General features: G+C 51.8%; 1 protein-coding gene across 4 annotated transcripts in view; it reads right to left on the reverse strand.

Moving 5' to 3' along the window:
- MFN1 (mitofusin 1) overlaps positions 1-13,031 on the reverse strand; it is a 60,027-nt gene extending 46,996 nt beyond the window's left edge. Inside the window, exons 1-3 of one of the 4 annotated variants that reach the window (XM_075340601.1) lie at positions 12,961-13,031; positions 7,523-7,639; positions 6,192-6,327 (exon numbers count right to left, since the gene is read on the reverse strand). In XM_075340601.1, coding sequence (XP_075196716.1) covers positions 6,192-6,327; positions 7,523-7,637 — 251 coding nt within the window. In that variant the 5' untranslated portion in view covers positions 7,638-7,639; positions 12,961-13,031. The other 3 variants (XM_075340602.1, XM_075340603.1, XM_075340604.1) reach the window with 3 other exon arrangements.
- Between the last annotated feature and the right edge of the window lie 2,191 nt (positions 13,032-15,222).

The raw sequence follows: 15,222 nt of genomic DNA on the forward strand, positions 1-15,222 counted from the left end.
AACCGCTGTCGCGTTGTCCGACTGAACTCGAATGTGCCTGCCCGCCAACAGGTGGTGAAAGGCTAGGAGAGCTAGAAACACAGCTCTGATCTCCAGCACATTGATCGAGAGGGCTGATTCGGACGGAGTCCAAGTGCCCTGTGCTCGGTGATGGAGAAATACTGCTCCCCAACCGGAGAGGCTGGCATCCGTGGTGAGGATCACCCAGGACGGAGTCAGGAAGGAGCGTCCCTGTGACAGAGAGAGGGGCCGAAGCCACCACTGAAGGGAGCTCCTGGTCTGTGACGACAGAGCCACCAGCCTGTGCAAGGAAGAGATTCGCTTGTCCCAACAGCGGAGAATGTCCAGCTGCAGGGGACGCAGATGGAACTGGGCAAAGGGAACCGCTTCTATTGACGCCACCATCTGACCCAGCACCTGCATGAGGTGTCTGATGGAATGACGGCGGTGCCTCAGCAGAGAGCGCACCGCCAGACGAAGGGACTGCTGTTTGACTAAGGGCAACTTGACAAGTGCCGGCAGAGTCTCGAATTGCATCCCTAGGTACATAAGCACCTGGGTCGGGGACAGAGTGGACTTGGGCAGGTTGACAAGCCACCCGAACTGAACGAGCGTGGCGAGAGTGAGCGAGCCACTCCGCTGGCAGTCTGCACTGGATGAGGCCTTGACTAGAAGGTCGTCCAGGTAAGGGATCACTGCCAACCCCTGGAGGTGCAGGACCGCGACCACTGCTGCCATGACCTTGGTGAATACTCGAGGGGCCGTGGCTAAGCCGAAGGGGAGAGCCACGAATTGGAAATGTTCCTCTCCGATTGCAAAGCGTAGCCAACGCTGGTGTGAAACCGCAATAGGCACATGCAGATAGGCATCTCTGATGTCGATGGATGCCAGAAAATCTCCTTGGGTCATTGAAGCAATGACCTATCTCAGAGATTCCATGCGAAAGTGCCGTACCTGGACATGCTTGTTGAGAAGCTTGAGATCCAGGATGGGCCGGAAGGAACCGTCCTTCTTGGGGACTAGAAAGAGGTTTGAGTAGAAACCGCTGAACCGTTCCCGGGCGGGAACCGGAACAATTACACCGTTGGCCTGCAGGGATGCCACGGCCTGAGAGAAGGCGGTGGCTTTGGAGCAGGGGGGGGTGGACAGAAAAAATCTGTTTGGCGGGCTGGAAGAAAATTCTATCCTGTAGCCGTGGGAGATGATATCCCGCACCCACTGATCGGAGACGTGTTGAAGCCACACGTCGCCAAAGTGGGAGAGCCTGCCACCGACCAAGGACGTTGCTGGCGCAGCCAGATAGTCAAGAGGAGGCTGCCTTAGTGGCAGCGGCTCCTCCGGTCTTTTGAGGACGCGGCTTCGCGCGCCAGTTGGATTTACGATCCTTGGCTGCGGTAGTGGACGAGGTCGAGGGTTTAGAGGATGACCAGTTAGAGGAACGAAAGGAACGAAACCTCGATTGGTTCCTTCCCTGGACAGGTTTCTTGGCTTTAGTTTGTGGCAAGGAAGTACTCTTCCCGCCAGTAGCTTCCTTAATTATTTCATCCAGTTGTTCACCAAACAGCCGGGACCCAGCAAAAGGAAGACTCGCAAGGTACTTCTTAGAGGAAGCGTCTGCTTTCCACTCTCGAAGCCATAAGATCCTGCGGATCGCGAGGGAGTTAGCGGAGGCCACCGCCGTGCGGTGAGAAGCCTCCAGGATGGCAGACATGGCGTAGGATGCAAAAGCCGAAGCTTGAGAAGTTAAGGCATCCATCTCAGGAATAGAGTCCCTGGTGAGGGAATGTATCTCCGCCAGAGAGGCAGAGACTGCCTTAAGAGCCCACACTGCCGCAAAAGACGGGGAGAACGAGGCTCCTGCCGCCTCATATACAGACTTGGCCAGAAGGTCAACCTGGCGGTCAGTGGGATCCTTAAGAGAAGTGCCATCAGCCACAGCAACGACTGTGCGGGCTGAGATTCTGGACACCGGAGGGTCTACCTTTGGGGACTGGGCCCATTCCTTAACCACCTCTGGTGGAAAAGGAAAACGGTCATCAGAACTACGTTTCGGAAAACGTTTGTGAGGACAGGCCCTGGGCTTGTTAACAGTGGTCTGAAAACTGGAGTGGTTAAAAAACATGCTCCTAGGTCTCTTAGGTGAGGTAAACTGGTGTATCTCTACCAGAGAGGCTTGTTCCTCTGACTCTGGTGGGTTGAGGTTCAGTACGGAGTTAATGGACGCAATCAAGTCACTAACATCCGCATCACCCTCAGACAAGTCAATGGGGTACATAGAGGTAGCGTCTGAGCCCACAGTAAACGAATCCTCCTCGCCCTGCACCTCGGCACGTGAATCAGAGCCGTGGGAAGAGGAAGGAGAAGGATCCCTGCGTCTCCGTTTAGGGGGACGGGGTCCTAGGACATGCTCTGAGGGCTCTGCAGAGCTCGGAGCAGCAGAGGCACCCTGAGAAGAGGGCTGATGCATGGTCAGCAGTGTCCGGGACAGCTGCCCCATGGAGTCGGCAAAAGACTGGGAAATAGCTTGTGAAAAGGATGCTACCCAGGCCGGGGGTTCAGCCACCGGGGCCGGAGCAGCCGGAGGGACCCCTGAGGAGGCTCCAGGCTGAGACACAACCATGTTAGCACAGGCATCACAATGTGGGTATGTGCTTGGCTCTGGCAGAATGAGCTTACATGCAGTGCATATAGCGTACATGTTTGCAGCCTTGCTCCGGGTGACAGACATGCTGCTGAGGAGGAAGCTCTGCAGCCAAAATACACTCCTGTAGAATGTCCTGAGAGTGTATAATAAAGCCCACAACCAGAGGTTGTGGCTTACCAGACCGCTCTCTGTGTGCCCTCCGGATTCCACAGCTCAGACCCCCAGTGAAGCGTCAGCCTTCCTAAACAGCAGCAGCTGCAGCATCCAGCGCCGATCAGTGTGATAAACGCTGAGAAAATGGCGCTGGGAGGAGGAGGGGGGGCGGGGATTAGCCCAAGAGCGGGAAACCGGAGGGCTAAGAGAGATGCAGGGGAGGGGAACATCTCCTCAGAGAGGAGTGTCCTCCCCTCTGCTGGCTGGCCTGTGGGCGGCGCCACTCTATTCCCCTGCCTGAATGACGTGCAGAGGTGAAACCGAAACTAGGCCCAAACAGAAGCCGGGGCCCAGATTTTAACATGCGGCCGACGAGCAGGCACCTTCGGCGCGGTTCTCAGGGGAAACCCCCAGAACCGGCCGGAATTTACAGTAAAGATAAAAAACACTCTTTCCCCTTAATAAAAGTACCCGGGACCCCTGAAAAACGTCTCAATACTTAGCTTCTGAGACGCAGGGCCAGTCCCTGAGGGGGGGGTTATACGCTCCTTCCAGCAGGAACCAGACAGGGCTGCGGATGGAGACCGGTCTCCTGCAAGCAGAGAGGACCGAGACGGCTCCCACTTCAAACCAGAGCCTCTCAGAGGATGTGAAGGAGCGCGGCATGTGAAGGCTCCAGCCTTGTAAAGTCAACCTTAACAGCACCGCCGACACAGTGGGGTGAGAAGGGACATGCCGGGAGTCAAGACTGGACCCGCTTTTCTTCCATATCTTTAAAATCAAAATAAAAATGAAAAAATCAGAGAATGCATGTGTGTGTGTGATCCTCCTGACACAAAGCATTGAACTGGGTAGATTGTCATCCAGGGAGTGTATATGGCCCGGAGGGAGGAGCTACACGTTTGAGTGTAGTACTTTGTGTGTCCTCCGGAGGCAGAAGCTATACACCCATGGTTTGGGTCTCCCATAAGGAACGATGAAGAAATTATATAAAAAATTAGTTTGTTAAAAATGTTGCACCTTTCGTCTTTCATAGGCTCTTTATTTCCCTGCTCATTGCAGTCTGGGAGTTAAAAAGGACCTTACAAGAGTCTGAGCATATCAAACTGGCCATATCATGGCACAGTGGCTGCAGACCTGAGTTTTATTTTGGGATTTCTCCTCTGCGTTGTGGAGACAATAGCTTGTAATGTTAATATTATGATTTATTTTAAAGAGCAACTGGGCGTTACCAAAGAATGGTCACTGGAGGCGTGTAGTTCTTCGCCTGCATGAAGTTGACCAATCAAACAAGCAGCAACATACAGAGGAGAAATGAACACGCCCTCCTCTTCTCACTGATCTCTGCAGCTACTGTGTAGAGAGAGATACAGCAGAGCGGAGTTATGCACCAAAAAAAGCCAAAACGTGTCAATTTTCAATTAAACCACTTTCAACAATTTATTTAGCGCAAAATACGTAATTTTAATTAATAATAATTTATTCATTTATATAGCGCTATTAATTCCATAGCACTTTACATACATTGGCAACACTGTCCCCATTGGGGTTCACAATCTAAGGTCCCTAACTATGTTTTTTTGGAGTGTGGGAGGAAACCGGAGAACCCGGAGGAAACCCACGCAAACACGGGGAGAACATACAAACTCCTTGCAGATGGTGTCCTTGGTGAGATTTGAACCCAGGACCTCAGCGCTGCAAGACTGCAGTGCTAACCACTGAGCCACCTTTTTAGAAAGAAAGAAAAAAGAAAAAAAGAAAAAACACCCCAAAATGTGTCCATATTGTTTAACACCTTTCTGACATATGATGACTTGGTATGATATATGTTGGGCGGCAATGTAGGGAACTAGTTCTGACCCGGAGTTTGCAATTCTCATCTCTTTCTCTGAGCTCCTTATTAATGATTTCTGACCACACACCACACCAAAGTTGAGCCGAACTTTGTGGTTTCACATCAGATGAGAAAAGCGCACTAAAAAGATAGATGAGATTTACAAATTCAGAACAAGCAGATTTAGCAGCTGGCAAAAAAAAGTCTGTAAAGAGCCAAACTGTTACACTATTGGATGAAATCCAATTGAGTAAAAGTCATTTTTGCAAATATACAGTGCGTACGGAAAAAAACCCCAAACAAACAAAAAAGATTTCAGCTCACCCTAAGGCTATGTACCCACGCTGCGGAAAATTCGCAGAATTTGCTGCGATTTTTTTGTGGAAATTCCACAGATTTTTCAAAAATCTGCAGTACAGCGAGTCCCCAGCCATTTCTATGGCATTTGGGGAGTGCTGTGCCCATGCTGCGTTTTTTTCCGCATCGGAAATAATGCGGATTTCCCTGCAGAAAAATCGGCAGCATGTCATTATTCCTGCGGATTTTTCCGCACGATCCCATACTTACCTGCCTTGATAGAAGACACCTGGAGGAGCGCAGTGGAGCCAGGAGCAGGAGGTGGGCGGGGCCTGCACGAGCTCCGGTCATGTGACAGCCGGAGCTAGTTCAGGCCCGCCCACCTTCTCCGGCAATGTGCAGACAGACACGGCCGGAGAGTGAAGTGCTGTGTGATGGAGGTAAGTATGAACTCCCAATCACTCCAGCACTTGTTCTGCATTGAGGATGCAGTGCCCAAGCCAAGGTACTGTATCATCAATGCAGGACATTCCGCAATACAACCGCAGCATGGAAACAGACAAAGTTGTGCTGCGGTTTTCTGGGAGCTCCTGCGGAATGTCCTGCGGATATAACCGCAGGACACTTTCCCCGTGGGCACATAGCCTTATGCTCCATTTCCACTGGATTCTAATTTTAAAGAAAAACACCGGATGAGTTGCTGGATAATCCTTGTTTGCCCAGTGGGTACGGAAAGTATTCTGTCTCTGAGCTCCTTGGGCAGTTCCTTTGACCTCGTGCTTCTCATTTGGTCTGACAAGCCCTGTGAGCTGAGGTCTTATACAGACAGGTGTGTGCCTTTCCAAATCAAGTCCTATCAGTTTAATCCAACACAGCTGGACTCCAATGAAGGAGTAGAACTATCTCGAGGAGGACCACAAGGAAATAGACAGCATGTGACTTAAATATGAGTGTCTGAGCGAAGGGTCTGAATATTTATGACCATGTGATATCAGTTTTTCTTGTTTAATAAATTTGCAAAAATTTCTACATTTCTGTTTTCTTCTGTCAAGAAGGGGTGTAGAGTGGACATTAATGAGAAAAAAAATGAACTTTTTTGAATTTACCAAATAGCTGCAATGAAACAAAGAGTGAAACATTTAAAGGGGTCTGAATACTTTCCATTCCCACTGTATATGCATAAAAAAAATGCCAAAGGGTGTCTTGATTTTTTTTTTTTATGCAAAGCTTCAGTATAAGAATATTTAAACATTTCAGGAATACCTGCCAAAGAAGGCCACTTTCATGTGCCGCCGTGACAGAACTTCGCCAATTCCAGCCAGCTTTCTTTTATAGCTCTGTATCTCCTTTAGGTCATCTTCAGTTGTTATGTTTCTTAATTCTGGGTTTCGATACGTTCCTATGGCAGAAAAAAAAAAAATAAATAAAAAAAAAAAAATATAAAAATTGTTGCAGATTGGGAAACTGCACAAAAAAAAAAAACCCCACACAGATCGGACACAGACGGAAGGACACAGACGGAAGGACACAGACGGAAGGACACAGACGGAAGGACACAGACGGAAGGACACAGACGGAAGGACACAGACGGAAGGACACAGACGGGAGCACTGCTTTGTTAGTTAATATCAAGAGATGCAGGCCAGACTTTCTCTAATTTAAAGAGTGGATGATTAGAACTAATATGACCAACTTAAAGGAACCACCCTCCCCTTACCAAAGCTAATCAACTGTATTATGTGTAAGGCCTCCTTTAGACTCCGTGATTGTGATACATGGTACTGGGTTTTTTTCATGTACCAGAATCAAGGAGATACGCAGACCCATTAAAATCAATGGGTCTGCGCACACATCAGTGATGTCTCCGTGTGGCGTACATGCATGTCCGTGTGCTCCTCAAGGAGACAAGTTTGTTTTTTTCTGGCATCACTGATGTCCCACAGAAGACATGATCCGTGAAACACTTACCAGAAAAATCACGCACATTGAAAATAAAAAGCTTTTTAAACTCACCTGTCTCCAGCGATGCTGTCTCCAGCCACTGCTGTCTCTGGCCGCTGCTTCCAGGCCGGCTAATTATGCTCATGCATATGCAGTTATACACTGCACAGTTGACCCGGAAGTAGCTGCAGCAGTGAGATTCAGCAGCCGGAGGCAGCATCGTTGGAGATAATAGCACCACGGACAGCAGTGGCATGGACAGGTGAGTAGATCTCCGTGTATTATCACAAATAGCACACGGAGATCACGTGAGCCAAAATCATGGCACACGGAGGGACATACGTACAGTTAACACGTCAGTGAGAAACGTCTGTGTTTTTTTCACTGACATGTGAAAGAGGCCTAAGGCAGGTTCTGAGGGTCTTCGCTTGGCTCTGGAATTCAAAGTGCACTAGCATATTCATGCGCTCTGTATAACTGCTAGATTTGCAGCAGAGAAAACATTGATTTTCTGAAAATGACAGCAAACAGCTCAGTAAGTGACATATCGCTGGAATTCGAGTCTCTGTCCTTACATTATGCTGCTCTCAGATGGGGGAGCAAAAACCTGCTGAAAGATTCCCTTTAAATCAGGTATTAGAAGATCCTCTCACCTTCTACGAATATCACGCCGTCACTGATGTACTCTACCAGCTGGTCAAAGATCGATGTGATCGCTTTCTTCGCTTGCACAAAGTGCTTTAAAGGAGAGACGCCCTTTTCTTCCATGTCTTTAATGCAAAGCAAGAAAAAAAAGAAATTACTTAAAATCATTGAAAACCGTCCTTGTATTGTACATACACTGACATGATCGAGTTGTGCTGGGAAGGTTTATGTAACAGTTATGAGGTTTGGCGTCTCACAGAATGACAAGTCTTCCAAGCACACCGTTAGATTTCCACGTCACTGACATCTGGGTTCTGCGATGGCTCTGACACATGACACTGTTTACTACTTACATAGAGCCTTTCTGTCCCTGAGAATGAAGGTCACACAGTGTCGGAAATTCCTGATCACCCGCTGCTGTACATTACTGGGCCGTTTACAGCGCGGGGACATCCAAGATGTAGACCTGTACTACTACAGCTAAAACTACAACTGATCCATACAGACGCCCAAGAACCTCAGCGAGGAGGAGAGTAATCCGAACAGTCACATACTACAAGGTAGTCAGCATTTCTGTATGGAAGAACAGGCTTTCCATGCATTCATAGCACAGTACCACAGGCTAACAGCTACAGATCTCACTCGGATGTCTCTGGAGTTATCTGGGAAGCTTTCTAGTGAACGTCATACTGACTGCTATACATTGTAATCCTGCTTTGCACTCATGAGGGGCAAACACCCGAAGCATGTGTCTGAAAATATAGTTTCTGGTTTGGTTTCTTCTCCTAAGTCATGTAGAAAGGCTCCTAAGATTATTACATCTAACACATGGTGCTAGAGCTCCTGCACTCTAAAGGGGCCAGTTGCACATTTCAATTCCTATAGGAACATTGCAAGGCATACAAGTCTCCTTACGCCATCTTGACACCCTCTACAATAAGTGTTACCCTTTAGTGCTGACGGATGACAGAGAATGTAAGTGGATCATCGCACTGTGTAATATCCCAGGAACTGCGCTGCATTTCTAATCTATTATAGTCTCAGACTGAACATGGATGCCCGGTGTAAGACAGATTTTTATTTTACAATAACCAGTCCATGGATCACCAGATGCAGAGATACAGACCATGGAGCTGCAATGTGAAAGCTTAGGAGCTTGGGCGCAAAAAAGCAGACGTTTTACTGGCCATTGACGATTTTTGTTCCTTAGGAAGGAGTATGATTGACTCCGAAACTCGAACAATAATAAAATCGCATGTTTTAATTAAATTGACCTTCAGTGATTATCTCCTCCACTGAGTGCACATTAACCCTTCTATCTTCTTGGTATTATCAGCATTTTCCCTGGGATCTGCAGGAGCCGGCACTGACCATGTGCCCTACAGTGGTTGTGTCTCACACAACCACATCAAGTGAGTATATCTGGGAATTTTTTTATCTGGTAAGACACCATCTGCGCCTTTGTCATTTCAGTTTTTATAGTGTGCTATCCGTGTGACATCTGCATAGCACACGGACAGCATGAACTTCTATACTCATCTGTCCCCGGCACTGCTGTTGCTTCCTGGTCTGCAGTGCAGCAAATATTCATGAGCATACTGAGCGGGTCTGGAAACAAGTGACAGCAGCGCTGAAGACGGCAGCGCTTGAGACAGGCGAGTATGGAAAACCATTTTATTTCAGAGACACGTGTTTTCTCCGGGATACGTCACACTGATCACATCAATGTGTGGTCCATGTGATAAACAGATATGTCGCCGTGTGTAGCACGTGTGTGCTCCACATGGACATATGGTCTGTGTGAAAACATGGAGGTTTGCGCAGATCCATTAATTGTAAAGGGAACCTGTCACCAGATTTGGTGACTATAAGCTGTGGCCTACATCATGCACACAGGCCAGTATTGAGGTCCCGCTCATGCGCACTACAGTACTTTGTTCTGCCCTGCTCAGGGCAGATGAATGTGCCCCTGTGCAGGACCTCAATACCGGCCTGTGTGCATGACGTAGGATGTGTCATGTACCCAGGCTTCAGAGGAAGGAGGACAAGGTTGGCCGAATGAGGAGGCGCCAGACACCCATCTGCACCGCACCGCCCATTCAGGTGAATATTATAAAGGGATTTTTACGTTCTACACAGCGGCCAGGGCTCTTATATACATCATGTTAAAATGCTGTATATAAGGTCTCACTAGTGGTGGCCGCAGCTTATAGTCGCCAAATCTAGTGACAGGTTCCCTTTAATGGGTCTACGTGTGTCTGTCTCTGATACCTGTGAAAATGGACCTCACATGTACCAGAAACACGGACGTGAAGGAGGCCTTAAAGAGATGTAACTCCTAAACCCTTATTCCAACTAAAATGTGAATACTGTACCCAAAAATTAAAACTGAAAATATGCACTTTAAACCCTTTAATTTATTTTACTATATATTTTATACATTGTGGTAAACAGCTAAAATGCCTAAACTTGTGTCACTGTCCACATTTTTCTGGCCCTAGCTATAAAATGCATGGGGCAGTTTGGAGGACCTGGGCAAGCTGTTAGGTCCCTCTGAGCAGCCAAAGTACGGTTCTAAAACAGAGATGTGACTGCAGGCCACTAATAAGCGAAGGCTAATAGGGGGGAGCACATTGTGCAATGAATTGTTATCCATGTGTGCCACGTCATGAAGACTGGTCCTGTCAAATGGAGCAAATAAAATGAGCTCTACAGGTCCGGGAACAGTTGGGCAGCCGCGACCACAGGACTTCAATGTAATATGGGACAAAACATTACAAAAGGAGAAACACAAAAACCTGGAACTTTAGAAAAGCTAAATCCTCAGGATTAAGGGAAGAGCTTAGTCTTGTAGACTGGGATCATGTCCTGACAACTGGGCATACTGAACATAAATGGGCAGTTTACCGATGTTCTACTAGAATCCAGCAGAAAGCTTATCACCTCTGGTAACAATGTCCAGGAACACAAAGAAATCAGTGGTAGATTGGGTTGATAAATGTGCCACAGTCACAGGATGCCACATTTGTCATGTCAGTTCATACCGGTCACTTGTACATGTAATCATGGAGTAACCAGTGCTGAGCTACCAAGCAGGAGAGCAGCGGCCCGAGTGCCCAAGCAATGGGGTATTATAACCTACCACTACACCCAGTGTGACCAGTGACGTCAGCACAAGACCGGCACAGTGACAGCTTCATACAGGGTGTCCTGGTCCAGAACCTCAGGCACTGCCAAGTGTAAAGCATGCTGCCTCCGGGCTTTATCAGACGGGCCACAGTCTACCATCTGGCTGTCTGATGACCAAATCTGGGTTGTGGCCGATCCCAGGAAGACCCCATCAGAGTGCACGGTGCTTACCGACAGGCCATGTTAACACATTACAAATGTTCTTTACTGAAATTTTTCCAAAGCACAGTAAAGTTACCATAATAAAACGCATGGCGATTGGAAAATGTGAACGTGGTCTTAAACACTCACCATTATAGGGGGTTTTCAGAGAAAAATTACATTGAAACCCCAAACACTTCCATGGGTTAAAAATAACAAAGTCTTCCATACCATCCCCTGCACGCTGGACTTTGTTGATAGTAGTGACTTCAATACTCTACAACACACGTGACCACTGCAGCCAATCTGAGCCCAGTGGTGATATCTAATTATACACAGATCGGCCATAATTATGAGCTGGTGCATATTGATGACCTCTCCTTTGTGTCAGCTATGACTCCAGACAACGCAGGAGCTCTGTAGAGGAAGGTCTCAGTTTCACTTTATCACAAATTGAAATAGTAACAGAAAATGAAAGCAGTGGCAGAGGCAGCCACGACACACCCCGCCTGCGGGGGCCACAGGCAGGCCACGACACACCCCGCCTGCGGGGGCCACAGGCAGGCCACGACACACCCCGCCTGCGGGGGCCACAGGCAGGCCACGACACACCCCGCCTGCGGGGGCCACAGGCAGGCCACGACACACCCCGCCTGCGGGGGCCACAGGCAGGCCACGACACACCCCGCCTGCGGGGGCCACAGGCAGGCCACGACACACCCCGCCTGCGGGGGCCACAGGCAGGCCACGACACACCCCGCCTGCGGGGGCCACAGGCAGGCCACGACACACCCCGCCTGCGGGGGCCACAGGCAGGCCACGACACACCCCGCCTGCGGGGGCCACAGGCAGGCCACGACACACCCCGCCTGCGGGGGCCACAGGCAGGCCACGACACACCCCGCCTGCGGGGGCCACAGGCAGGCATGGCACAATTGTGTGGAGGGACACAAGATGGTGCCCAATATGCAATCATAGGTCTTGTTCACACGCTGAGTTTTTTGGTGCAATTTACCGTGCTGTTTGTTGCCCAAATCTGCATGTCTATCCTTATCTCAATGAGAATTCGTAAGTGCTGTGCACACGTTGCTTCTTTTTTCCTTGGTTTTGGGGGCAGAAAAAAAAAAAATCTACAGCATGTCAGTTGTTGGTGCATTTTTTTGCCCTTCCAGACATTGATTTCACAAAAAAAACGCACCCCAAAATAATGCACGGAAAACACATGCATATTTGGTGCGTTTTTCAGTGAAGAATATTTCTGCAGCTACTCTGCGATGTGTGTACATACCCATAGAGAATTGTGCTGCAGGGAAAACACCTCGCACTGGCTGTTCTATCCTCCTGCAACCGGGGCACAGGAATGTATAACACACTGCAGCTCCTGCAGAACCTCTTTTTCAGAGGTTGGGATTATTACTGCACAGGGAAAAACCAAGATGAGCGGCCCCACATAGCGCACAGCAGTCAGACCCCCACATAGCGCACAGCAGTCAGACCCCCACATAGCGCACAGCAGTCAGACCCCCACATAGCGCACAGCAGTCAGACCCCCACATAGCGCACAGCAGTCAGACCCCCACATAGCGCACAGCAGTCAGACCCCCACATAGCGCACAGCAGTCAGACCCCCACATAACGTTATAGGACGCGGTGGATGGAAACCCCCTCTAATAGAAACGCAATGCATATAAGCGCACACCAGTGTATAAGTGCGAGCCCCTTCTACCGACTCCGGGAACAGCGGGGACCGGCACTAGGACTGGTCATTGCAGAGGACTCAGGATTCGCCATGTTCTCCTATTGTGGATTCTAGAACACAAACTCCTGAGAACCCGGACAGAATGAGGTAGGAAAATGGAAGGGTGAAAGGTCAATGGCGGAGAGGACGGGGGAGGGGTAACCTGATCACTCACTAGTGCGGAGCCTCCGGCACAGGAGCAGTCTGCAACTAGCAGCTGAAGAGAAACTACAACTCCCAGCGTGCCCAGACCCCGCACGGCAGCACTGTGACACACGGGGGCGCTGCACTGATCTATGACAGCAGCACAGCCGGCTCTCACCGAGTAGGCCCCGCCGGTGACCGGCTCACGAGCGTGCTGCGCTCCCACGTCACTACCTGGTCTCCGCTGCCCGGGGCTGCAGTCCTCCCTGACCGGCGTGATGACCCTGCTGAACCGCCGCAGCCAATCAGAGCTGGGGGTGTGCCTTACGTCACTTCCTAAGGAAACCGAGTCTGTGTCTAGAGCGAGGTAGCCGCTGACTTCGTGTCTCCACTCTCCAGCCGGAGCCATGTTATGTTGCGCTGCTGCCGGCGGCACTAATGGCCTCTGTCCCACGACATTGCTGGTGTCAGGCATAGCGTTTCCATAGTAACACTATGGCAGCTTCCGCCTCTCGCCTCCAGACCCCCTAGTGTAGTGTCCTCCTTCGCACATTCACTAGCTGCTGTCTCTGTCCCTCCTGACAATCAGTGTTCTGTCATAAGCCTCTGCAGCACAGACACATTGTCTACCCAGCCGTGGAGATGGCGCCTTGGAGCCCCGGCATACAGGGAGCCCCCCACCTGCCGCTGACCAGCAGATCCGATATACAGGGAGCCCCCCACCTGCCATTGACCAGGAGCCCGGGCATACAGGGAGCCCCCCACCTGCCGCTGACCAGGAGCCCCGATATACAGGGAGCCCCCCACCTGCCGCTGACCAGGAGCCCCGATATACAGGGAGCCCCCCACCTGCCGCTGACCAGCAGATCCGATATACAGGGAGCCCCCCACCTGCCATTGACCAGGAGCCCGGGCATACAGGGAGTCCCCCACCTGCCATTGACCAGGAGCCCGGGCATACAGGGAGCCCCCCACCTGCCGCTGACCAGGAGCCCCGATATACAGGGAGCCCCCCACCTGCCGCTGACCAGGAGCCCCGATATACAGGGAGCCCCCCACCTGCCGCTGACCAGCAGATCCGATATACAGGGAGCCCCCCACCTGCCATTGACCAGGAGCCCGGGCATACAGGGAGCCCCCCACCTGCCGCTGACCAGGAGCCCCGATATACAGGGAGCCCCCCACCTGCCGCTGACCAGGAGCCCCGATATACAGGGAGCCCCCCACCTGCCGCTGACCAGGAGCCCCGATATACAGGGAGCCCCCCACCTGCCACTGACCAGGAGCCCCGATATACAGGGAGCCCCCCACCTGCCGCTGACCAGGAGCCCCGATATACAGGGAGCCCCCCCACCTGCCGCTGACCAGGAGCCCCGATATACAGGGAGCCCCCCACCTGCCACTGACCAGGAGCCCCGATATACAGGGAGCCCCCCACCTGCCGCTGACCAGGAGCCCCGATATACAGGGAGCCCCCCACCTGCTGCTGACCAGCAGCCCCGACATACAGGGAGCCCCCCACCTGCCACTGACCAGGAGCCCCGATATACAGGGAGCCCCCCACCTGCCACTGACCAGGAGCCCCGATATACAGGGAGCCCCCCACCTGCCACTGACCAGCAGCCCCGATATACAGGGAGCCCCCCACCTGCCACTGACCAGGAGCCCCGATATACAGGGAGCCCCCCACCTGCCACTGACCAGGAGCCCCGATATACAGGGAGCCCCCCACCTGCCGCTGACCAGCAGCCCCGATATACAGGGAGCCCCCCACCTGCCACTGACCAGGAGCCCCGATATACAGGGAGCCCCCCACCTGCCGCTGACCAGCAGCCCCGATATACAGGGAGCCGCCCCCCACCTGCCGCTGACCAGCAGCCCCGATATACAGGGAGCCCCCCACCTGCCGCTGACCAGCAGCCCCGATATACAGGGAGCCCCCCACCTGCCACTGACCAGGAGCCCCGATATACAGGGAGCCCCCCACCTGCCGCTGACCAGCAGCCCCGATATACAGGGAGCCGCCCCCCACCTGCCGCTGACCAGCAGCCCCGATATACAGGGAGCCGCCCCCCACCTGCCGCTGACCAGCAGCCCCGATATACAGGGGGCCCCCCCCACCTGCCGCTGACCAGCAGCCCCGATATACAGGGAGCCGCCCCCCACCTGCCGCTGACCAGCAGCCCCGATATACAGGGAGCCCTCCCCCACCTGCCGCTGACCAGCAGCCCCGATATACAGGGAGCCCCCCCACCTGCCGCTGACCAGCAGCCCCGATATACAGAGAGCCCCCCCACCTGCCACTGACCAGGATCCCCAATATATAGGAAGCCCCCCCACCTGCTGCTAACCAGGATCCCCGGTATATAGGAAGCCCCCCCCCACCTGCTGCTGACCAGGATCCCCGGTATATAGGAAGCCCTCCACCTGCTGCTGACCAGGATCCCCGGTATATAGGAAGCCCCCCCCACCTGCTGCCAACCAGGAGCTTTTCAC

The sequence above is a fragment of the Anomaloglossus baeobatrachus genome, chromosome 3 (assembly GCF_048569485.1).
Source record: "Anomaloglossus baeobatrachus isolate aAnoBae1 chromosome 3, aAnoBae1.hap1, whole genome shotgun sequence".
Taxonomy (NCBI): Eukaryota; Metazoa; Chordata; class Amphibia; order Anura; family Aromobatidae; genus Anomaloglossus; species Anomaloglossus baeobatrachus.